Raw genomic sequence first — 25543 nt, forward strand, 5'->3', positions numbered from 1 at the left:
CATTCCTTAAAAGGTTTTTTTCTGTTGACAAGAAGGAAAGTAAAATACATTAATTTTTAAAAGAAAATTTAATAGGCTGTGCTTCCTTATGTTAGCTTGAGATTATATACAAAACGAAAGGAATAGCGAACTCATCTTACCTTAGCAGACTTCAACTGACAGGGCCTTCTTGGCTGAACTCCCACCTCAATCGATCTATGACAACATTTACTCGGAAATCTGCCTAACTCAATATTGTGCATGAAGCCGCCGACGAAAATTCGATCACACAAGAGCGAAAGACTGTTAAGAAGTTTTACCACTGAAATACCGCTATTCCGAAAGAAAAAAGGTGTACACGATGCTGTGGCTAAAAAAAATTCCAATAGCAAGTAATCGAACAAGACATCTTCGGCCGCCATTTTGTTTGTTATTTCGCTCGCTCGCGTGTCAAAAAACTGGGCACAAGCAAATTATCAACCAATCAGACAAAAGTCCCCCTTGCTGGCTCGCGCGTGAATGTCGGCTACGTGTAATTACTTAAAGTTTTGATTGGTTTACTGGATTGTCTCCGTCCTTTGTGATTGGCCAAAGTAATTACTTTGGTTTTGTTTTTACGACACCCATTGAAACTCGCTCTAGTAGGAGTGGAAGTTGCCAATTTTTTGACCGTTTTGACTAGACAAGCAGTCGTGATTAAATAATCAATCATCCATTAATTTTAATGCTGAAGTAGTCAGTTCTCATTAATCGACTGACAAAAACATTTTTACCGCTGCATTTTATGGATGTTCTTCCAGCAACAGCTTTGCAAATGTGAGGCGCTCTTTCTTTTCTTTGATTTGAAAGACGAAACAAATTGCCTCTAAGAGCTCAGTCGGGTCGTTATATGCACATTAAATTAAGAGCACTTTTAAGTGAAATCGTGGTCTTAACAGCCCAGCTGCAATTAATGACAAAACCCAAAGGTAATGTTGATGTAACTGTATGCCAAGTGTTCTATGCATGGCATCCTGAAGGCGGACGTCCATCTAGTGATTGGCGAGATTCAGCTCGATGCGCTTATTTCAAACGACGGACGACAGACTAATGGTTATCAAATAAACAGCAAAAAATTTACGTAGCATCACTCGTCTCTGTGCTTTGGGAAGTTGCTCAGCAATGAGTTCAAATCAAACAAACCTTTCTCTCTCTCTCCTCCCTCAGAAATGCGACAAATTTTCACAACAATTGGTCACGTATAATCAAAGTAATGATAACAAGCGGAGGGGTTGGCGCAGTGGTAAGATCTCTGCCTTCCAACCCTAGGGTCCCGGGTTCCATTCCCGGTTCTGCCGAGAGTGGAATATTTGGCGACCTTCTTTCCCGCTAAAGTTCACTCAGCTTTCCATCCTTCCGAGGTCGGTAAAATGAGTACCAGCATGCATGGACTGCTTAGAAGCGGCTGCAATTTGCGCCTGTATATGCTTCCAGTCCGCTGGGGGTAAACTGATCATTGTAAAGCGCCTTTGAGACGTTTGTGATAAAGGCGCTATATAAATGCACGACTTTATAATGATATTATAATATTTTATAAAAATAGTTCTGCAGGTGGTAGCTTTTTTTATTAAAGTAGACCTGCTCCGTTTAATTTTGGTAAAAGAAGATAAGGAGAGTGATCCAAGTCCTTTATTTTGAAGTATTTCTTATAGTATTATTTTAGGGAATGATATCTTCCTTTCAGAAATTGCTAGCTGAACGTTACCTTTTAAGAACTTCCAACCGAACTATTTGTTCATCCGAAGCTGCTAGATGACGTTTTTTAATGCCAAAAAATGCAAAAATATCCCTTCCGAAAACGTAAGGGACTAATTATCCCAGATTGCGAATCTTTTAGGTGATGTTTTAGAAAAGAAATCTGTAGCTGTCTGGCAACGTAGAACCGAAATACTTAGAACAGTTTGACTCTTCCGAACACATGTTTTACCGAAGATTATCGTCGCGTGCCCCTGATACGTGAATAATTTACTGAATAGTAAAATTACCTTGACAGAGACAGGCGTAGCTAAGTTGGTTAGTGCGCGGTCACAGTCTAAGCTGGAGGTCGCCAGTTCGGTCCCCGTCTCATTCGATCGACGTCTGTTCCGACTTGCTGATCTGTGTAGCTGTAGCTTAGAATACGCGTACAGCGGAGGGGGAGGGGGGCTAATAGGTGTACACCGAGGGCTAATAGGTGTACACCGAGGGCTACAAGTTTATGAGTAACTCTAGTTCACTGTTATGTGTTACCGGCTCGAAAAATAAAGACCTTGACCTTATGTCCACTGGAGGAAAAATATCGTTGAATCTCCTTTTACGACTACTTCTCATAAGTAATCACCTCTCATAAGCGGCGTCAAAAAGTTGTCCAGTGACAAAATTATGTGACGCCACACTTGACGTATCACGTTATAGAGTGTTTTCACTCACGTGTTTTCCACCGAAACAAAAGAAAATCATAAATATTCCTATACTTTGGCCATGATCAATGGGATCAGTCCGAACTTCCGCGATTGCAGATCACGCAGTAAAAACAGGTCACAACATAAAATGGGACCATTTTCAAGTTTTAGCAAATGGTAGCTCTGATTTACATTGTAAAATAAAGGAAACCTTATTAATACATGACCTTAAACCAGCATTAAACGAAAACGTTGGCAGTGAAAAACTGTGGCTTTATTAAACGGTCAGTTTTCACTGCTATCTATTTATCTCATTATTTTTATCTTATTCTCTTTAGTTATCAGTCTTTTTAATTTTATATATATCATGTTTGAATTTGTTCAACCGTCACTTCTGAAGATGTATGTTGTAGCATACGAAACGTCAAGTCCAAAGTAAAATCATTATGTTTGTAGCCGCTGTTTGTAGCCGCTGTTTGTAGCCGCTGTTTGTTTTATGTTTTTGGACAAAAGAAAATGTTTGCATGATAATAGAGCTTAATTCCCGAAGGATTAGTTGGGGAAACCAACATGGACGCCGTTCCGTTTGTAGGTACACCAGCATGACCGCCGTGACGTCACGTGAAAACACTTCCAGACTATCACAAAAACAAGACGCCTAAGAGCGTTTCCGTGGGATGCACACACAGTAAAATAAATTGCCCAGTTATAGCAAGCCACCATGCTTAGTCAGAGCGAAGAAATCACAGTCAAAATTTAGAAAGTGGCGAAAGTTCACCAGTCGACAGATCTCCCTGTAACTTTAAGTAGCTGCTACTTGTTGTACCAAAGAGAAATAAATTGATACAAGTGAATTTGCCGACGGAAAGATTCAGTACAGCAGAGATCAGAGTTTAATTTGACTAAAGATTATCGAGGAATGTCAAGATATTTAAGGTGAGATTTCTTTGGAATACTGAATGAAGATCGACCATTTCATTTATTTACAGTATTTTGTGTACAAACCGAATTAGAATTAAGCTTATTCACAAACAGCAAAAACAACTCACCTGTAGGATAGTTTGACCTCCTAAATTTCAAATGAAGTACAGCAGTTCAACTGTTGTCAATTAAGAATTGCAAAAAAGCAAAAATTTTAAATATAATTCTTAAAAATCGTAGGCATAAATTTGTGAAGGGTGTTGCATGCTCTTTATTTGGTTTGATTTGGTGAGTTGTGTGCATAATATTGGCCTGGGTCTTCATAATTTTGGACTGGGAATTTGTAGGATTGGTTAATTGGGTTTTTTTCTTTGTAAGCAGAGTTTAGAACAGTATGGCAATGTACACAGGTTGGCTGTATGGCCACCACTGTACACGAAATAAATAAATTATTATAATACCTTTCATTCAAAGTGAGTAGAAGTGAAAAGTAGTTGTAGGATTAAACTTAGGGCTGCACTTCACGCAAGCGACCATAAGCCTGGAAGCATTACAAGACTAAGAATTGTAAATATGGACTGAGAGAGCAAAGCTGAAGAATATTGAACATATTCAGTCTTCGTATTCTTGCAGTACCTACGTTTTCCTGGTTCACGCCGACCATTCTTATGTCACTGAAATGTGAACCACGCAGACTTAAGGTAATGTACGGTTATGCATTTACAAAATAACGAAAATAAAGTTTCAAGCTGACCCATAGTGGTTTCCTTGCATTAAAGTATTTACAGTATTTGCAAGACAGTGAATTACGTTTTCACAGTCAACTTCAATGTGTACTAGTCACATGCTCAAATCAGTCTCCATTCTTTGTGCTTTCAAGGGCAGCACTAAAAGCTGGAATCCGGAATCAGGAATCCGCAAACCAGAATTCAGAATTATCCACAATTCGAGAGACCTGCAACAACTTACCCACTCCTAGTACGCTCTGCCATAATCCCCACACTCAAGTATTTAACTCTGAAGAAATGTAAACTGGAAAATCGATCTGACCTTGTGATTCTGGATATTAAGACTTGAGCATGGTGATGGCGTCATGCAAGAGTAGAAATATAAGGATTTGTATGGGGAAAATGTTTTTTTTCAAAATTCAAAAATAATATTTACAATTTAAAATAAAAAATAGCTTTCCTTTTTTCACTCTTTTTTTTTCTTTTTTTTAATTTTATTTAATACCATACCATACTTACATCAATAACAATACTGATACTTACACCTACAATACAACACAATTAGTATTAGTTCGCTTGCACTGCTTACAACAACAACAACAACACCAGAAGAGGCCAGCTTACTCCTGTCAATAATTTAAGTTCTAAATTTGAAAAGACTTAAATAAAATATGCGTGGTTTATGATTTATATGCGCCTTGTTTCTTTTACCTTCATTTTCATTTTCTTTTTCAGGGCACTAGGGTCAGGCTGTCAAGAGATTAAAAAACAACAACAGAGGCTCCCACTTTTTTAAAGCAATTGTAGTTGTATTTTTTTCCATTTCATGGATATGCTTGAAATACAGTAAGAAATCTTCTAATTTTGGACAACATTTTTGCTGTCTACATAGCCAAATATAATATCTAGCATTTAAGCAACAGAAGTTAATTTGAAGCTTATGCTTAGAACTATCTGGCCTTAGACCCAGTGCTGTATTAGGCTCTAAGGGTGCCTCTTTAGCAATGACTTGGCAAGACTGTAGCCATACCTTAAAATTAGTTCAAAAAACTTGAGTTTTTGGGCAAGCCCAAAATAAATGTGCCAGTTTCTCTGTTTCTCTTTCACAGAAAGCGCATTTCTCGCTGTCAACGAGTCCAATTTTTTTCAAGAAGTTGTTTGTTGATATTCTTCTATGAAGGAATTTGAAATTGAAAGTTATAAGTTTAGTGCTCTTTGTACATTGAAAAGCCATTTGATAAGCCTCTTTCCAGTTCAGTGAAATCTTGCTTTGTCGTAAAAAAATCTTCCTGCCACCTTTGTTGACTTTGGCTGGGTGATTCGCTTTTCCCTGATACAAGTTTCTTGTATACTAGTTAACTTGATTTTTTGCTTTTTAAGAAGTTTGACAAGAAACTTTCATGTTTAGTCCACATTCTTGTATTATGGGGTATGTATCTTTGGATTTAAATTGAAGAAATGATTCCTTCTGACCAGATTTCAAGATTTTCTTTGAAAAATGGGTCTGATATTTTGATAACGTTACGACTGTCTTTTATGTCAAGATTTCCAGTTAGTGTTACTTCACCTCCATATTTTTCAAGCTCTAAGTCAAAAAAAACCTTTCCAGCTTCCACCGTTTTCCTTATCTAGATACCTTTTTATCCATGTGGCTTTAAGAGATCTATTAAAAGAAACTATATCAATCATTTTTAAGTCCCCATTCTGAGTAGTCATTTATCATTACCTTTCTTTTTATTTTGTCTCCTTTGCCATTCCACAAGAAATTATAAAACATCACATTTATCTCCTTTATTGCTGTATGATATGTTTGGAGAGGAGAAAAAATGTATACTAGCTGTGAAGCTATAATCCATAATCAACTTAATTTTTTCCATTTTATCTTTGTAATTCAAAGATATAGTTATATCGGGGTCTGTTGACAATCATACCCCTAACGCGCTAACTTTTTTTTTCGGCCATTTGAAGTCTTATTCAGGGCAAAGTTTAAAATCCCAATTCGACCTTGCACCACTCCACAAAGCTTCAGTCTTTTTGTCGTTAAGTCTGAGGCCGGATATATTACTAAAATGCTGTATTATCTTCAAATATTCTAGTATAAGGATTCTTCGGAGCCGTCTAAAACAAGGGTCGTGTCATCTGCATATTGACTAAGTTTAATTTCTTTGTCCTTTACAGTTATGCCTCGAATTTCTTTTTTTTGTCGAATTGCATTGGCAAGTAAATTCTACAGAAAGAATAAATAAATATGGTGACAGAGGGCAACCTTGCCTAACTCCCCTGTTAAGCTCAAAGAAATTACTTGCCCATCCATTGTTTAAAATACAGCTTTGACTATTACAGTAAAATACTTTTAACCAGTTCAACAATGATGGGCCAAAGCCAAAGTATTGGACAGTTTTACGAATAAAGGGCCACTCTAGAGTATCAAAGGCTTTTTCAAAATCAAGAAAAAGGAGCAATCCCGGCATATATTTCGCTTTTGTATATTTGATGACGCTATCTGTTAAACGAATGTTCTCTCCAATAAATCTGCCTCTAATGAAGCCGGTTTGATCATAAGAAACAAGTTTTGGCAAGAACGTTTTGATACGGTTTGCAATAGCTTTTGTCGCTATTTTGTAGTCGCGGTTCAAAAGTGTTAAAGGTCGCCAGTTTTTTATTAAATTATGACCAGCATCCTTTTGTGGTATGAGCTTAATAATGCCCCTCCTTTGTGATATCGGGAGCTTTCCTATTTCGTAAGAATAATTAAAAGATGTTGTCAAAATTTCCGTCACGTCATTCCAAAACACTTTGTAGAATTCACAGGGGAGTCCATCAGTTTCCGAGGATTTGTCTGGCGCCATGCTTTTCAGCGCTTCTAAACATTCATTCTTTCCTAATTCTCCCTCACAGAGAAATTGTTCATCATTATTCAAAACCTTTCTGTTTTCTTGCTGTGGAAAGAAGAGAGCCCCTTCTTGGTTGTCAGTACCTACTTTACAGCTGTAAAGATATTGGTAAAATGATTCACATTCTTTTAACATCTCTTTGTCTGTACAGATGAGGTCGTTGTCATTAACTTTAAGCTGGGTTATTGTTCCTTGTTTCATTGTACCACTGAGATTTAGATCTTAAAATTGCTCCTTTTGTTCGGTATTCTATTATTGCCTCCAGTTCGCGTTTCTTTGTTTCAAGTTCCAACCACACTTTTTCGCTTTGGGTTTCATCGTTATTAAATTCAGAAAGACGTTTTTCAGGAGTTGCAATTGCTTGTTCTATTTCCTCTTCTTTTTTCGATAGTTTCTTTTTCTTGAAAGTTCCATATTTCAAGGACTCCTCTCTCACTTTCAATTTAACCATTTCCCATAGTAAGTTAAGGTTAACCGTATCATCTTGCGCATATTCATCCTTGGTCTGTTTTACAATTGACTTAATCCGATCGCCACTCCTATCACCGGTGACTTTAGTGGTGGCTTTCCACTTTTTTATTTAATCTGTATAGCTATGGCTTTTAATACCCGTTGAACGAAGCGCTGATTGCCAGAGCGAGGGGCGTAAATGGTTCGCCGTGGGGCTTTCACTGTTATCAGCGCTTTATAGCACAGGAACCTATGACGTGTAAATGAGTTTTCCCCAAGAGAAAATGAGGGGACAGAGAGGGAGGCTCAAGGCGTTGGCCGGGATATGTTATGTCCGCGAAAGTTATTTTTAGACGAGCGGAAGTCTTTGTTCTAGGGGAAGTCTGTCTTCCGAGACGTCCGCATGCAGTCTTGCTTCGCTCTCAGGTTCTTAGTAAAAAGAGAAAATGATAGAGCACGTGGAAGGCTGATGAATATATATTTTCTTTCAAACATCGGACCGAGGTTGGCCTGCATGCGGACGTCTCGGAAGACTTCCGCTCGTCTAAAAATAACTTTCGTGGACATGACATATCCCAAGGGCTGGACCGGGAGCCTCTTTCTCTGTCCCCTCATTTTCTCTTGGTTTTCCCTTATTTTCCACATTCCAGACCAGAACGTAATTTTGGACAGCTCCCAAGCCAACAACGCTCTCATCTGGATTGGGAACGTTCGTGGCGATGGCGGGTATCACTGAGAAATACATGCAAACCTTTTGAAACCAGGGCTTTGTCGTCTCTTTGGGATAGTATCCACACCGAAGCTATCGAAAAGGAAACGCCCTTGAAAGGAAACTCTTTTAAAATCGGTGCCCATAACTACAAACTGTAGATATGTACACAATTATTACATCTAATCACTTTCCTTTCCAGAGTGCTTAATGCCTCGTGTTTTAATAACGCTTTTCGTTTTCGAAGCTTTTTTGTAACATTTTTCAAAGAAATAAATATTAAACTACAGATCTCTACCTTCACAAACGTATTTTATATGTGCGTTTGGAAGACATATTTTTATGCATTTTGTAAAACTGACCATATTTATGATTTCTAATCAAGTTATAAGATAAGCAAATGGAGAGTGAGTTGTCTTATCCAACGTTAGATGGTTTCCTTACTTACTTGACCCATAAAGGCGCTGTTACACTCGGCAATTTTTCCAGCAACTTGTCTCTCAATTTTGTTTCGACAAGAAAATTTTCCAGTTGTGAAGGTGGCTATGAATATGCTCCAGAGATTTTTTTCTAACTTTGCAGCCGATTTGTTAGTTCCCTATATAACTATTATTCCAAGAATTGAACTACTTTCGAATGCAAACACATTCTTTCACTTTGCTTAAAAACACCACCGATAACTCGAGGGAGTAAGCCCTACAAAGAACTTGGAAATTTATTAAGAAAAGAAAAACTTCTTCTTTATTCCTGACGATTTCATTTATTTGTTATGCAGAAGAACAGGAAAAAAATTTCACCCGTCGTTTCCCTTCTATTTTGTGATCTTTGAATGTTGCAAATGACACATCTCTTTTCCTTATCACGGTAAAAGTCTGATTTTAAGGGTCATCAGCAAAAGTGTTTTTTTTCTTTTCTTTCGAAACTGGCTTACACTCATACAACAAAAACAGTTTCAAAGAACTAAATAAAACATCATTTTTAGCAACTCAACTATAGCACTATGATTTTGATCGCCATTCGAGCAACACTGACCGTTGAGATTATATGAGAAACGAAGTATAAAAATAACGGGTAAAACTAGCATTTTACTATAGATCTAAGCTTTCTGTCATAATTTCACTTACAATAATCTCAGTCTGTTGGTTTAGTTAAAGCAGTAAACTTCTACTAAGCCTTTGGAGCTTGTTCTACTGGTAAAACCATGTTTGTTAACCCGTTCTACTTTTGTTTTTACAAGTTCGGCAATCACTAAAGAGTCCGGCTCTGCTAGGTTGTCTTCTGGCATCTTTGACATCGATTCTGGAAAAGAGAAAAATAAATAAAACAGCTCTAAATATAGCTGGTTCTTTTGAGCATACACAATGCGCCGATGCGAATGGCTACCTGCAGGACGATGCTGTCTTCGAATTCCTCACAAAAGATGACGTTTAGAGATCTATGGGAGATTCATAGAACGGAAACACCAAAAGAGACATCACGAGGTGATAAATGACCCATCTTCAGAAAAGGCTGAACGAAAACAGTTTTTCCACCAATGTGAAGTGTATCCTTTAAATATGCTACTGTGCATGCGTGATAAGCATGTGGAAATTACATTTATGACAAAAGCGTGTTAGAGGAAACTTTGAATTGTTTACACTACGAAGCTACGATAATAGACAAATCTGTTGGGAAGGCTAGCACGCTTGACGTCTTCATTCCTTCTCTCCCCTCCCCCCTCATTCAATGTTGTGCAAAGCTGAATGGTTTTAGTGGGAAATTGTTGAGTTACCCTCCAACATTGAATAGAGGGAAGGGGTCTATATAAGAAAAGGTGAAACTCTTTCTTTTGCGCTTTAACAGAAGCGGGTTGAAGTACATACAGCTATGGTGCGGTTCATTTACATAACCTTCCCAACTACTTTTGTCTATTGTAGCATCTCGTTATCATGCCATCTTAGGCCTATTTGATTCCTATCGTCAATTTTCCAATTTGAAAGTATTCTTGTCTCTGAGTTAAACTCGAACTTCACTTACCATTTTTTTGGAAATTCCAGCGTGACATCATCGCCAACCAGCAAAAATGGCGCCCAGTGCTTTATAGAGCAATACTGCTTTGACTCTCGGAAAGATTTCATTGCTTGTTGAAGAGCTGCACTTGCGCTTTTTCCATCTACCAGGTGCTGGTAGAAGCTCCTCATGAAAAGCAACGTTACCTCGTCATCAATTGCCCAGAGTGACACCAAAACAGACCGAGCTCCAGCACACAGGAAAGCCCTTGCAATTCCCACCACTCCCTCAGACTTCACTTCCCCCCGGCCACTGTGACAACAGCTCAGCACAACTAGCCTTGCTCGAAGAGAAATTGTCTGAACATCCGACATTTTCAAAATGAAGTCTTCCCCTGTGGGGATTTGCGATTTCCGTTCGGTATTTGGGGCTAAAGCAATTTCTCCCGTTTTTTGGCATCCATGTGCTGCAATGTGAACTAAAGCAACTGATCTCATACTTTTCAGCACCTCAGCTTTCGTGGCACTTTTTCCAGTCAGCGGTGTTGTCTGCAGAAGTTGTCCAATCATCTCTACTTCTTGTTTTGCGCACGGAAGCTGTTCCAAAATGGGTTCCCCTTTCTTGTTAGTAACTTCCTTCAACCACGGATCACCTACAAGCAGTGCTCCAGTCTTACTGTGGAAGTCTTCAGGTGCACCAACGATCACATTAAAAGCAGTCAACGAGGGAACGGTGCGGATCCTGATAGATTCACTCAACGCAGAATATGGAGCCAAGCAAAATGGTCCATCGGGAACAACGATTAACTCATTTCCTTGGAGCAAGTCTGCAATTGGCCCGAGTAAGACATCATACAACGGTTGTAAAGAGTCAACGGAGGATGAAGATGGTAGAACTGCTTTCTCACTGATACATCTTTTGCTGCAAGACAGGTCATTGCGTAGTGGATCCAATGAACGATTCTCGCATCTGACACCATCCCCTACGCCGATCCCTTTCAAAATAGTTTCCATCAACAAATCAGCACTTCCATTTGCGATTTCGTTTTGTCGAAAGCTGATCTTGCTGTCTTTTCTTAGCACCCAAAACGTGATCTTGTTCTCGTCAAGTGCCACAAAAACGGCTTGTGAAGGTAAAAGCTCTAATGCAGCTATAAGAGTTTGATTCGGAGCAAGTGCAGAAAATGACTGAGAGTCAATGCCGTATTGATCTTGCAAAATATCGCTCAAAGCCTGTGCTCGACCTTTCTCAGCAGCATACAAAGCTTCTTCAATCTCTCCATTCTTCAAAAGTGTCCTCCACAGAGCAGTGTATGCCACGCGATAAGAATCACGAAAAGTTACTTTTAATTCATCTTCTGACTTCAGACTATGCCTTGTTTCATCAAAATGTTTTATACTTGAACGATAACAACTGATTGCATTACTCAAGGAACCCAACAATTCATGATCATGACCTTGCGAATACCACGCGATTCCCTCTCTTAGAAAGTCTCCAGTTTCCTTGAAAATACTAAGACTGTGTTCATGGTATTCCATGGCTTCCTTAAAATAACCTAGATTGCAGTAGGCATTTCCCAGATTTACATACGCTGATCCCTCCCCAGCCCTATCCCTTACTTCTTTAGCAATACTAAGATCTTTTTCGTTGTACTCAATGGCTTGTTTAAAATCACCTAGATCGCAATAGGCATTTCCCAGATTTCCATAAGCTGATCCCTCCCCAGCCCTATTACCTACTTCTTTAGCAATACTAAGATGTTTTTCGTAGTACTCAATGGCTTGTTTAAAATTACCTAGACTCAGATAGGCATTTCCCAGATTTCCATAGGCTGATCCCTCCCCAGCCCTATCCCCTACTTCTTTAGCAATACTAATATCTTTTTCGTAGTACTCAATGGCTTGTTTAAAATTACCTAGACTCAGATAGGCATTTCCCAGATTTCCATAAGCTAATCCCTCCCCAGCCCTATTACCTACTTCTTTAGCAATACTAAGATGTTTTTCGTAGTACTCAATGGCTTGTTTAAAATTACCTAGATTGCGATAGGCATTTCCCAGATTTCCATAGGTTGATCCCTCCCCAGCCCTATTACCTACTTCTTTAGCAATACTAAGATCTTTTTCGTAGTACTCAATGGCTTGTTTAAAATTACCAAGACTAAGATACGCATTTCCCAGATTTCCATAGGCTGATCCCTCCCCATCTCTATTACCTACTTCTTTAGCAATACTAAGATCTTTTTCGTAGTACTCAATGGCTTGTTTAAGATTACCTAGATTGCGATAGGCATTTCCCAGATTTCCATAGGCTGATCCCTCCCCAGCCCTATTACCTACTTCTTTAGCAATACTAAGATGCTTTTCGTAGTACTCAATGGCTTGTTTAAAATTACCTAGACTAAGATAGGCATTTCCCAGATTTCCATAGGTTGATCCCTCCCCAGCCCTATTACCTACTTCTTTAGCAATACTAAGATGTTTTTCGTAGTACTCAATGGCTTGTTTAAAATTACCTAGATTGCGATAGGCATTTCCCAGATTTCCATAGGCTGATCCCTCCCCAGCCCTATTACCTACTTCTTTAGCAATACTAAGATGCTTTTCGTAGTACTCAATGGCCTGTTTAAAATTACCTAGACTAAGATAGGCATTTCCCAGATTTCCATAGGTTGATCCCTCCCCAGCCCTATCCCCTACTTCTTTAGCAATACTAAGATGCTTTTCGTAGTACTCAATGGCTTGTTTAAAATCACCTAGATTGCGATAGGCATTTCCCAGATTTCCATAGGCTGATCCCTCCCCAGCCCTATCCCTTACTTCTTTAGCAATTCTAAGATGTTTTTCGTAGTACTTAATGGCTTGTTTAAAATCACCTAGATTGCAATAGGCAATTCCCAGATTTCCATAAGCTGATCCCTCCCCTGCCCTATTACCTACTTCTTTAGCAATACTAAGATGCTTTTCGTAGTACTCAATGGCTTGTTTAAAATTAGCTAGACGAAGATACGGAATTCCCAGATTGCCATAGGTTGATCCCTCCTCCGCCCTGCAGCCTATTTCTTTGAAAATATGTAATGCTTGTGCATAAGTTTTTATGGCCTGTTGATAATCAGGTAGGTTGAGGTAAGCACCGCCGAGATGAAAATGAGCCCTTCCTTCACGATATCTGTCTCCTACACTTATCGCAATGGCAAGCTCTAGCATTCGCTGCTCTACAGCCTCTAACTTCCTATCTACCATTCTTCAATAACTAAATGACAATTAAAACTTTTTCCATGAGATGATCCAATGTCAAATCGATGTCAAATGAAGCTGGAAGGAAAGAAAGATAAAGACGCTTGATGTTTAGTCTGCTTTTTAGCTTCGAAACGAAAACGTTCTTCCCACCTTATTTCCTCCCAGGGTGATTAGTTAAGGGGTGGTATCAACGGGTTAACACGGGGGATTTGCCCTCACCTTTGCAGGAAATCAATTACGATTCTAGATGAAATAATTCATTTGTTTTCTTACAAAAAACGGCCACAGAGTTAGATAACAGAGCGAGAAGCATAAAGTAAGAAGAGGTTATGGATGACTGTAGCTTACCAATAACTTCAAACCCCACCCCCCCTCCCCCCCTCCCCTTTCTTTTTTTCACAAGTCAAACACTGAGCAAAACAGTTGTGCTTTACTTGCTTAATCGTCAAACAAATAAAATAAAATAACTCATATCGAGTTCGGCAGTTGCAAAATTTAGCATCGCATTGCCAATGAAAACCGAGTGAGCCAGAATGCTAGCACAATAGCGAACTAACGCTTTGGAAAGAACAAGAGCTTTAAGTATTCCTTCTGAAAAATTGCTTCTTGAATCTTTACGCATTCATGCCACTTTGTTTTGCATTTGACTTACCAATGGCTATATGACAAAACGCGTTTCATTTAGTCGGAGGTCTAAACGTCACTTATCACTAAAAACCCAGCACAATGACAACTTAAGCAAAGAAGAACTTAAGGGAAAGGACTCGTCATAAAATGTCCTATTCACTTTTTTGATCATAGTTGACTGGGTGCTCATAATAAGTTATGAATGCATGCCAAGGATCAGCGGTTCATTGAGTAAGTTAGAGAATTAATTTGTCAGCTATTGGAGCTTTAAAATTACAAACTGTGAAACATCATAAGTCCATCACATGTAGAAAGGAATTGCATCGAGTTTGGGAAAGAACATGATACTTTATGTTTGAAGCCTTTTTGAGGGGGACGTGGGGGGGGGGGGGCATTGAGGTCTATTAGAGACTGTAAACCCCCTTCCCCTTGTACAAACTGAATATCTGAACAAAATACTTTGTTGACGTATGCATGATATGGACTAAACTTATATTCATGTTAAAGGTATTTGTGGATGCCTTGGTTGTGAATAACACATATCCTCTAGTTTGTCTTTTCGGCTTAAATGTAAGAGATCCAGATCCCCCAAAAATAAAATCGTCCCTAAGTGGATAGTAATACATCGCAACAGAGGACTTAAGGTAGTTGAAGAGACCAGAAAGAAAGATTTTGCTTCCCAATGCATGAGTGGTATCCGGATAAGGCGGGACAGTGAACTGTCACGAGAAAAGAATAGCGACAATTAAATAGTCATGTATGGATGGAGTTTTCGAATAAGTTAAAAAAAAACAAGAATGTGTGAGATTAAAAACTCAAGTTTACCACGAAGCAGGACTTAAGCAAATATCGATCAACGCTTTACTTCTCCACTTATGAAAAACTATGACCAAAAAATCAGTTCTCCTATTTTTTTGGATTTCAAAACTATGTTAACTAAACACTAAGCGACCCAAGTTTTAAGCCTTGATTTCAAAAAGACACCTGTTTATTTTAAGTAGAATTTTCCTTTTTAATGGAGGAGAAAATAACGACAAAGACTCATGAGTTAAAGAATGCAATGGATGTGTACGAGGCTTTAGTTAATTAATATGCAGCACGGGAGTTTCGGGCTTTCAGACTTTCAAACTAGTGTTTTGCATATAAAATGGCCTGCGTTTTAAGCTGGTGAGTAAATGACGTCACTTTCCCTAGATCCAACCCTCTGAGGTCCCATCGGTTAGTTTTGAACGTGAGTATTGACGGACCGTGAAATCCAAAATTTACACTCAAAGTAAACAGCCTTTGGATAAATATCCAAGCTCAAAATTTTGCCAGTGAGGTGTTAAGCAAACACACTGAAAATCTGAAGAAAAACAGAAATGATTTTTTGATTATAGTGGCACTTTAACTGCAGCGCGCCTGAAACTTTTGTTCAATTCAAACAAGCGTAACGGTTGTTTTGTAAAGCCTGCAGGTCTAGGATATTGTTAATTCGTCCTGAATTTTAATCAGCCGTTGGCGAACCGGTACAGTCAAGCACACAGCGCTAGTTTCAATACTCTTGAAGTATTAAAGTATTTACATTCATTAGGATGAACTTGAAAATTACTGACCTTTTTTCCTCAGTGAGTCACTCAGAAAGACACAGCATAGTAATTAGAGCGCGACCAAAGAACGAAATCTGCAGTCTGATTTAAAAAAAAAAAAGGAAAAAAAAGCAAAAAAGAAACACGAATAACAAAATGGAAATACTCTTTTTTCTTGGAATGGTCCGTACCTCACAAATTACTTTCTTTGCCTCACTGTACTAGAAACATACATTTCGTTTCCGTTCCTTTGTCACAGTGTGAAACTAATATAAAACATTTAGCATGAATTAAACTTTAAAAAAAGAAACTATAACAAGCTGTAATGGTGTCAAAGCAAAACGCACGTATTTTTTTTTTAATTGAGTTCTAAGATATAGTGATGTAGTGACAAGAATTTTTTTTGATAAGCTTAGCAAACAGAAGAGCATTTCTTGAGCCAACCTAATCTCAATTAACAATCTGACCATAGAATTGATTTCTCCTATGGAGCACTTAACTTACATTTTGCAAATAATTTAAAAGACTGCGTTTAAACAATACAGAGATTACAGCAGAACAAGAAAACAGCAGTTTGGGAGAGTCGTGTTTACTTGGCGAAGGCACAGAGTGATTTGTTCAGTTGCAGTTTTGAATATATATAGCGGAAATCATTCTATTATCAGCTCTGTGATATCACGTTGTTTTGACTCCAGCATTATCACAAATAAACGGAAAATGAAATTACGCCCAGTAAAGATAAAAGAAAAAAAGTCTCCGGCTTTAAGAGTACCCGACGATTTAGATCATTATGAGCCTTACTGCCATTAAACATGCACAGCTGACTAAACCAGCACGCTTATTTATTCTGCTCTCAGAGCTTTACGGAAGGGAAAGCATCGAAAACCAAGCACTCGAAAACGAAGAACATAGCACGAAGCACACAAAAGGTCGAAATCGAAATAAGCACCCTAAGTCGAAAACGAAGCGGAATCCCAACTCGAAAACGAAGCACCCAATTTTCCATTAGAAGATCGCTTTGGCCATAGGCAAAAACCAAATCTGTTATTGTTGATCAGAATAAAAATCAACTTTCTACTAAAGATCGTTTTTCTGAAGCTGTTTCTTACCATATCTTCGAGTTTAGCAAGTTGGGTAGGCAGCAGAAAATCACTATGGTCTTTAAATCCTTAAATGGTCTTACACCCGAGTATTGAAGCGATGTATTTATCAATCGATCTGACGCTACTAAATATTCACCGTGGGACACCGTGAACAAATTTGCTGTTCCAATACCATTTTTTTGGAAGACAGTTTTAGCTATGGTGGTGCGGTGCGGTGCTTTGATCTGGAGTCTGATTCATTAGATGTTTTACTTCCTGTGATCACGAAAATAGTAAATGCACCTTTGTCTATTGCACACATCCCTTCCGAGTGGAAGGAAGCGATCGTAAACCCTTTGCTTAAAAAGGTCGCCAAGGACTCTGCTTACAAAAACTCGCGACCACTCAGCAATCTATTATTTGTATCCAAGATTACTGAGAGGGCAGTATTTGACCAGTTGTACACCCGAGTTACAGATAATGAACTATTTCCTGTATTTGCAGTCGGCTTATAGGAAATCACGCAGTACTGGGACGGCGCTGCTTAAAATAGTTAAAGACACCCTTCCTGATTGACATGAATCGCCAGCACGTGTCTTTGCTGGTATTGCTTGATTAAGCGCAGCATTTGATACGGTTGACCACGCCATACTCTTGCGGCGCCTAGAAACGTCGTTTGGTGTCACAGGAGATGTTCTCAAATGGTTCGCCTCCTACTTAACTGGTCGCTCTCAGTGTGTTGCGGTCAATGGAGAACTGTCAGACAGATCTCACCTATCATTCGGTGTTCCTCAAGGGTCATGTAGGACCGATGCTCTTTTCTGTCTATGCTAGTAAGCTGTTTGAAGTTATTAAAACCTATCAACCAAAAATCCATGCATATGCAGACGACACTCAGCCCCGGTTTATGATTATGCAGGAAATATGGATCTTAACAATTGTTACTGAATTGGGGGTAACCACTCATTTTTCAAAGATAATTAATGAATAATATGCGTAACAACCATTAAAATACAAAGCAATGTATGGTATTCTTTCTCAATTGAAGCTTAATTATCTCCGAAAAATGCGTGGTTACCCTCAATTTTCTTTTTGGATACCGAGCTCACTTGCTAAATTCTGCTGTCTCCGTATATTTTTGAACCGCGCAAAGATATCCCTGTATTAATAAGCACCTATTCAAAGGTATTTTTGCCCCGGTTTTGCCCCGGTTTTTTTCAAAGATAATTGATGAATAATATGCGTAAAAACCTTTAAAATACAAAGCAATGTATGGCATTCTTTCTCAATTGAAGCTTAATTATCTCTGAAAAATGCGTCTTTGAACAGCGCAAAGATATCCCTGTATTAATAAGCACCAGCTATAAGAAATCCGAGTATCTCGAGATGCGCAGACCGTATGCGAAATGACAATAGTAGGCACCGTCCATAAGCGATTACGGTGAGAAATTTCTAGGTATATATAATGCGAAGGCGCACATGAAGCGAAACTGCATCTTCACCTCAATTTCATGCAATTGCACCAAGCCGTGGGTTGTCCGTCACGTCTTTCGCACCGTGTTAATAGTTTGGTTTCTCTCTTCGTTTTCAATTCAATAACTGGGTAATAGATTTTAACGGCGACAAGCGCAAGGCTATGTCCAGTCTGCGGCGGTCAGTACATTTTTACCCAAAGAAGTTGTGATATGAGGTCACAAAATCGTGCAGAAGCTGGAATAACGCTCAGAAAGGCAGCCAAAGAGAAAGCAATTTGAAAGGCTGCTGAACCATCATCATCAGGGGAAAAGGTTTTGGAAAAGTAATGCAAAAATAACTACTATTCAGTTTTATAATAAACCACTTTATTTCCAAGTTATGTTTATTAAAATTTGAATTTTATGCAAAACAACACGAAAGATGCGATCACCCGATAAGTGGAAAAGAAAAGAAAAAATGAAATCGACCTCGATTTTCAACGGAATTGGAACTCGAAAGATGCGACATCCAGTGTAGCCATCGTGCTCAGACTCGATCGAGCTCGACTTACAGTGCGAGCTCGCATTCAAATTCGTGGTCCTTGCGTCTGCGTACACGACTAAATCGGAGCTCTGTTTTGGGATCATATTGGGTTCCTGAGCAATACGGGGGAACATACATCGGGGCCGAGATGTAACTCTATTTAGAATCGGGTCCGAACTCCCAAACTTTTTTTTTGTTTTTTTTTGTTTTTTTGACATAAAATTATAAAACAATAGAAATGCAATAGTTTTCTTTTGAACGACAAAAAACAACACACAACACTGTTCAAGTCCAACTTTTTTAAAGAAACAATTAGTTGATAACCAGCGATGTAACTGTTTGAAGTTGAAAATGATAAGTTTACTGCTCGTTGTGCATTGAAAGTATGTTTGATAAGCGACTTTCCAATTAATAATTTAATCTGAAAAGCAGCGAGGGAAAAGAAATTGGAGGATTCATCCATTAAATGTTCAACTTGCGTAATACCATTACCAATCCAGTTTTTATAAAAAAAACAGGCTTATTCTTAATTCTTGACCTGAGTCTCCAAAACTTAATTAAATATAAATTTCTCCTCTACATCTCTTTTTTTGTTTTGTTGTGTTTGGTTTCGGCTGTGTCCTTTTGCCCAAGGGAAAAAAAAGGAATGTTTGGTTTCGGCTGTGTCCTTTTGCCCAGGGGAAAAAAAAGGAAACGAGAAGGGAGAAAAAAGGAAACGAAGGAGTAGGGAGAGAAAAACGAAGAAAGGAACAGATGTATCAACTTCGCTATTTGCTTTTAGCCTCCCGCTCTCCTCTCAATTGATGTATGTGAGAAAGCAACATGACGACATACTTGGAAACCCATAATTCTAAACCATTTCAGCACAAGGAAAAGAGTTTCTTTTATTCGTTATTCCCTTTAGTCTCTTTCTGAGAACATCTTGTCATTAAATCGGGATAGAGGTACGTAGATTGTTGCGCGTTTTTCTTCAGGGGTATTTGCAATTAATGTACATGAAAACTCCGTAGTATGGGGTACTTAAATAAGCTAACAGAAATGAACAAGGAAATAATTTACATGCTCTGTTTTTATTTCAATAAGAAACAATGACAAAATATTGCAATAGTTTGGGCGAAACAAGTGAAAAGACCATATTGAAAATTTAAGTGACATAGACCGTATTCATAAATGGCGACTAAGAAATTAAAGAAATTATTCTTTTGTCCTTGTGCAGATCATCCTCACTAGCCTCACTTTGGAGCAATAATTCTTTTGAATTTTGTACGTGGTAACGAGGCTAGTGAGGATCATTAGCATAAAGCCAAAAGAATAATTACTTAGCCGCCATTTATGAATACGGTCTGTGCAAATTCACATAAGACAATTAAAACTATACGAGTTTAGAAGCTTTCATTTCCACTGCAAGAGCAAATATGAATATTTGTTTACTCACTTGGAGGTGGGATATCTCACCAATCCGGGTTTTCAGCCTCCCTGTAAACTGGCCACAGTATACTACAACAGTTTCTCATGAGGCTAATGTTGTATCACATGAGATATCACATGATCGTATCGTATCACATGATCGTATCACATGAGATATTATGTGATACGATCATAAGCGTTAGGTAATCCTCGTTCACCCTTGTGACACCACACTAACGATATTACGTATTAAGCAAACGATACAACCACCTGAAGTCCAAGTGGTGTGAAGAAAACAAGATAACGACATACTTTGGAACTAGTCAGTAAAATTTTAGCACAAGGAAAGTAATTAGCGAATTGCTTTGGTTTATGATTACTTCACTCAGTGATTGGTTCAAAGTTCTCGCGCCATTTTTTGAACCGATCAGAAGTGAAACCAAAACCAATCGTTGCTCGCGCGTGCACATTTTCCCGCTCTTTGTATCGGCTACGTGTAATTACTTCGAGTTTTGATTGGTTTACCGGATTGTCTCCGTCCTTTTTGATTGGCCAAAGTAATTACTTTGGTTTTGGTTTTACGACACTCATTTGAAAACCGCTCTAACACTCCAAAATAGATTTAACTTTAGTGTGGGCTATGCGACTCGTAATGGCTTCCTTCGGTACAATTTTATGAAATTGCCAAAAATCTGGCCATAGATTTTTGCTGTTTTTTCCACTACAAGATGAAGACACCGTTTGCAGAAAATAGATGAAATAAAAAATGGGGATCACCGTACTCGTTCAGAAAAAATAGCCATTCCTTGACGGATTAGGCTTGGCGTCAATGAAAATCCGCCATTTTATCAATGTGCCCGCGCTACTGCGCTCGCCAGTGAAGCAAGAAATTATACACGGTAGGCTTGCGCAATGCAAAACCAGGGAATCACCTTAAGCGAGAAGGGGAAAAGCGGTTATGGTACAACAAGGAGTCATGATGAAGGACTATAGCCGCTCTATTATTTCTCGCTTCTTGGGTAGAGGAGGCCTATACTGCATGCAATGCCTATCATTGTAGTTTTTTTGGTTTTAATTAGTTTTGCGTTCATACGATGAAATTAAAAAATCTTTTAAAAATTTAAAGTAATCATAGAAAATGATAGAAATGGATTGAAATTTGAATAAAATACCTTCATCCCAGTTTTTTTTTAATTTCCGATCTTTCTACATATGTGTAGCTTATCCATTTAAGACTCATTCGAATGGGCAAAAATGTCACAAATACTTGGCTAAAATTCTAAGGTTTAACTTTTAATTTAACTCAGTTTTGACCAGAAATCAGGAGAACTACTGGGACACAATTACTAATTAGGATCTCTAAGATTGTCTATGGCCTTGTCGCAACTGAATTTTAGGAACGAATCTTTTTCCAGCATGGAAAAATTCATGGTACCTTCATTCTTCAAACAGAGCAATTTTCCCTCCTATTATAAGTCTCAGTGGCAGTTTGTATGACTAGCCAGTTAGCTCTCTGTCAGCTTTCTGTATATGTGTGTTCTGCCATACCGACTGTCAGTACTAAGAATTTCTGCATTTCGAGCATTTTTGTGAGGCAAAAGCATTAAGCATTATTCGAGCATTTTAGTTCTATTTTCTTAAAAAACATTCAGAGAAAATGAAAGTACGACAAAGTCGACAAGAACAGTCTTAAGAGATTACATTGAAACATCACTTACGTTGCAATACAACAACAAATACCATATATTGTTAACTTATTATACTACATTTGTGTTGTACATTTACGTTTTTGTGAAGCTGAGCCTTTATTTGCGTTGAAATGTTCCAGGTGATCTGGTGACGTAATTCGGAGGAGTGGGGAGAAAAATTTTACCGCCGTATCCCACAACCGCGCGCGGCCTTATTTTCGAATTCAGCATGGCAGAGGCGAGGTCAAATCTTGTCGGGTCTACTTGAATGTTCATACAGTAACAGGAAATGTGGTAAACACGGAATGATCTGTTGAGTTTTGGCGATGGAAATATTGCAGGGAGTTTGGAAACAACACCGAAGGCCGCGCGCGGTTGTGGGATACGGCGTTAAAATTTTTCTTCCCAGTCCTCCGAATTACGTCACCAGATCACCTGGTTGAGATTAAGAAATTAAAAACTTCATATTATCAGCCTATGTATAATGAGCATTAACTGAGCATTGATGTGACCTTTTGGAGGGAGACCACGCATTTTAGTGGGGAAGAAGGAGCATTTTATTGGTAAAGTAAAAGCATAATGTACAAAAGCTTCACTGTCAGCTGTTGATCACTTTGTGTCACATGATAAAACGTCAAATCTGATTCCTCAAAACTTAGCTTTTGTCAGTTTCGTAATTTATCACTCACTTCACATTTGGCATAAACGAACAATGAATATTGCTATAAAACATTACATTTTACTGAACATTATACAAAAATACTTGCTATCTTGTTTTTCTTTTGTAGTTCCAAAAGATTGTGCGGAAATTTACAAATCTGGAAAAACAGCGAATGGTGTGTACACTATTCAGCCTCAGAACAGCGAAGCGTTTGGAGTTTATTGCGATCAGAAAACCGACGGTGGAGGCTGGACGGTTTTCCAAAAGAGGCTCGATGGATCACAAGACTTTTATCTTGGTTGGGAATATTATGAAAATGGATTTGGAAGTTTGGATGGCGAGTTTTGGCTGGGATTGCAGAAAATCCATCGTTTGGCAAATCAATCCAGGAATGTTCTCCGTGTGGATTTGGAAGATTTCTCCGGAGCATCAGCTTTTACGGTTTATAATAGCTTTGCAGTTGAAGACAAGAACGCAAATTATAAACTTGACCTTGGGGTTTATTCAGGTTTGTCAGGCTTCTACAATTTATGGCATGAAATGTTTGCTTATTAAACCACTGAATGACGAAAGAAGTGAGTGATCCTCGCACTTCAAAAATACACTTCTTTCATTAAAACAAAAATAAAGGAAGTAAAAATGTTACACATAGAAAACCTAGATTTAGATTAATTATTAACCCTGGAATCCGCACGAGCCGAGACACGCGACCACGGTCTTAAAGTAATGCTGATAACTCTTTTTGCGACATGACCAATCATTATAATTTTCATATCCAAATTAATATTTCAGAGAAAGTATTCCATGAAGAATGTGTCACAATTTGATATTTTTTTTTGGGTCTGGTCGTCATCTAGAGAATCATGCAGAATAGTGACGCGGAGACTTCTTTACTTTTAGGTACAGCAGGTGACTCGCTGTCGAAGGGCAATGGAATGGCATTCTCAACCAAAGATCAAGACAATGACATTTCGTCTGGGAACTGCGCAGTAGAGCACAGAGCAGCCTGGTGGTACAAGGCTTGCCATGATTCCAACCTAAATGGGAAATATCTTCACGGTTCCTACACAGGTCGACTGGGCAATTCATACGCGCATGGTTGTTGTTGGAAAACATGGAAGGGCTATTATTACTCTATGAAGTCTGCAGCAACGAAAATGAGGCCAATAAACTTTTAGCCTTGTAAAAAGAGATTAAGCACAGTTATCGAACAAAGAAGTCTAGGAAGAGTGGGATGTTCTAGAAAAAAGTGCCGCCGGTTTTTTTAAATCCTGATCTCGAAGGTTTATAAAAACTGTGTGACTCGTAAACAATTGGGCACCAGAATAGAAGAACAGTAGTTTTTAAAGTAATTCCTGTGGTTGCTTAAATGATCAATAATAAAGGGGGAAAAGCCAAATACACATTGTGAAGTAATTAATAAGTGGTAGTAATATCGGATAATTGAAGTGCGTTCGACAGTCGCTTTGGAAGCAAAGAAGAAAGGTATGGAAAGAAACAATCATATATGACCGAAGTTTGAGGATACGAACATGTACTTCTTGAGATGATTTCCAAATAAGTGCCGAGCACTGTGACTCGTGATAGGAATTGAAGTTAATCCCTGTCGAGAAAAGGGTTGATATCTGGATGGAAGATCATCGAAATATACTTTGCCTTTCGAAGATGCCATATGCATCGTAATGCAATTTTTTAAAATCGGAATACTCATATTTAACTGAAATTGACCATTCATCACTTTAGGAGACACATGCAAGCTGCTCCATCCAAAATTGATTATCAACGCCCAGTCAAACGGATCCAACATTTTTGCGATTAGCTTCGGCGATCAAAGAGCAAAAGAAATGTTGGGAGCTGTTGGCTCAAACGTTTGACGAGTTTCAAACTTCGCGCAAAAAAATCCCAGCAACACATAACAACATGTCCAAACGGACGTAACAAACTTGTGTCGCTAATCGTCGTCGCAAATACCGTAGCAACGGCGCAGCTCAAACAAGTTAAAACCGAAAGCATACTATGGCACCTCTGGCTGCCGCTATACGGTTTATGTATAAACCTTGGAACGCAGCTTAACAGCCAACTGGAAGCTGGTTTTTGCTGAGGGAGAACTGAAAACCGTCTAGGCATAATAGAGAACCAACACAAATTCAATTCACTTACTACCGAAATCACTAAACTGTTTGCCCTCCGAAAAGAATGATCGATCGCATTTGAATTTCGATTTGCTCACGTGATCATTTGGAGCGCTCCGATTTGTGACGTGCCATTCTTGATGTGAGCGAGGCCGTGGGAAAATAAAGAAACAGACCGCCGCATGAGATGAATGTGTACGAAGAGCTCTCCACCGTTTGGCGGAAATGATATGTGGTCACTGATGGTTGAGCGGAGGGGGAGATTTTTCAACAAAGTTATACCCGGGACGTTTTAGAGATATAGGATTAAAGTACAAAATGAGTGGTCTTGAGGCCAATTTACACGGTACGATTTTTGTCGCATGCGGCAAGCTCACGACAGGCCTACGACATGACTTACGATTGTCGCAGCGTTTTAAAACATGTTTTAAATGCTACGACATTTTTGCTGACGTACACAACAATCGTAACTCATGTCGTGGGCCTGTCGTAAGCCGTTGTCGCATGCGACAAAAATCGTACCGTGTAAATCGGCCCTTACAGTTTCACACATGGAAGACGTTTTGTCCCGCCTTCGATGTTCCACAACGACCGATAAGAACAAACGAGAAGATATGACAAATGTTTTATTTTACATTTATTTGCAACATTACTGTACTTGAAATCGTTTTGATTACTAAATGAAAATAGTAACTGTTTATTTGTTCTCCACGACTGACATTATGATATTTAAATTACTGCGGGTTTCGACAAAACACTGACCCCCGGTCAACTGACCCCCTTACTGACCCCCCTACTGACCCCCTATAAAATCAATGGGAAAATGAATACTGCTTACTTAAGCCTCAACATCCCTTTTTAAACAGCATTGTTCAACAATATCAAGAGAAAATGACAGAGAGGGAGGCTCCCTGTCCAGCCCTTGGGATATGTCATGTCCACGAAAGTTATTTTTAGACGAGCGTGAGTCTTCCGAGACGTCCGCATGCAGGCCAGCCTCGGTCCAATGTTTGAAAGAAAATAAATATTCATCAGCCTTGCACGCACGCCG

General features: G+C 38.8%; 2 protein-coding genes across 2 annotated transcripts; one reads left to right on the forward strand and one right to left on the reverse strand.

Moving 5' to 3' along the window:
- Nucleotides 1-8658: 8658 nt before the first annotated feature.
- LOC138010487 (tetratricopeptide repeat protein 28-like) lies at nucleotides 8659-15982 on the reverse strand. The gene is made up of 4 exons (XM_068857471.1): nucleotides 15552-15982; nucleotides 11646-13404; nucleotides 10118-11546; nucleotides 8659-9400 (listed from the first exon to the last, which is right to left on the reverse strand). Coding segments are annotated over exons 2-4 (3117 nt in total). The 5' UTR covers nucleotides 13333-13404; nucleotides 15552-15982; the 3' UTR covers nucleotides 8659-9399.
- A 4681-nt stretch (nucleotides 15983-20663) lies between these two features.
- Nucleotides 20664-23752, forward strand: LOC138011221 (fibrinogen C domain-containing protein 1-like). The gene is made up of 3 exons (XM_068858178.1): nucleotides 20664-20676; nucleotides 22488-22868; nucleotides 23261-23752. Exons 1-3 carry the CDS (start codon nucleotides 20664-20666, stop codon nucleotides 23536-23538), a joined length of 672 nt encoding a protein of 223 aa, XP_068714279.1. The 3' UTR covers nucleotides 23539-23752.
- Nucleotides 23753-25543: the final 1791 nt, after the last annotated feature.

Source organism: Montipora foliosa, chromosome 7 (genome assembly GCF_036669935.1).
Source record: "Montipora foliosa isolate CH-2021 chromosome 7, ASM3666993v2, whole genome shotgun sequence".
NCBI lineage: Eukaryota > Metazoa > Cnidaria > Anthozoa > Scleractinia > Acroporidae > Montipora > Montipora foliosa.

What these genes read in the sequence shown, in the direction of transcription:
- LOC138010487 (XM_068857471.1), bottom strand. Translation starts at nt 13,332, where the DNA reads ATGGTAGATAGGAAGTTAGAGGCTGTAGAGCAGCGAATGCTAGAGCTT. An exon ending in AAATGCCTACTGCAATCTAG is followed by an intron (nt 11,547 to 11,645) that starts GTTATTTTAAGG and finishes GGTATTCGCAAG; the next exon opens with GTCATGATCATGAATTGTTG.
- LOC138011221 (XM_068858178.1), top strand. An exon ending in TGACCTTGGGGTTTATTCAG is followed by an intron (nt 22,869 to 23,260) that starts GTTTGTCAGGCT and finishes CTTTACTTTTAG; the next exon opens with GTACAGCAGGTGACTCGCTG.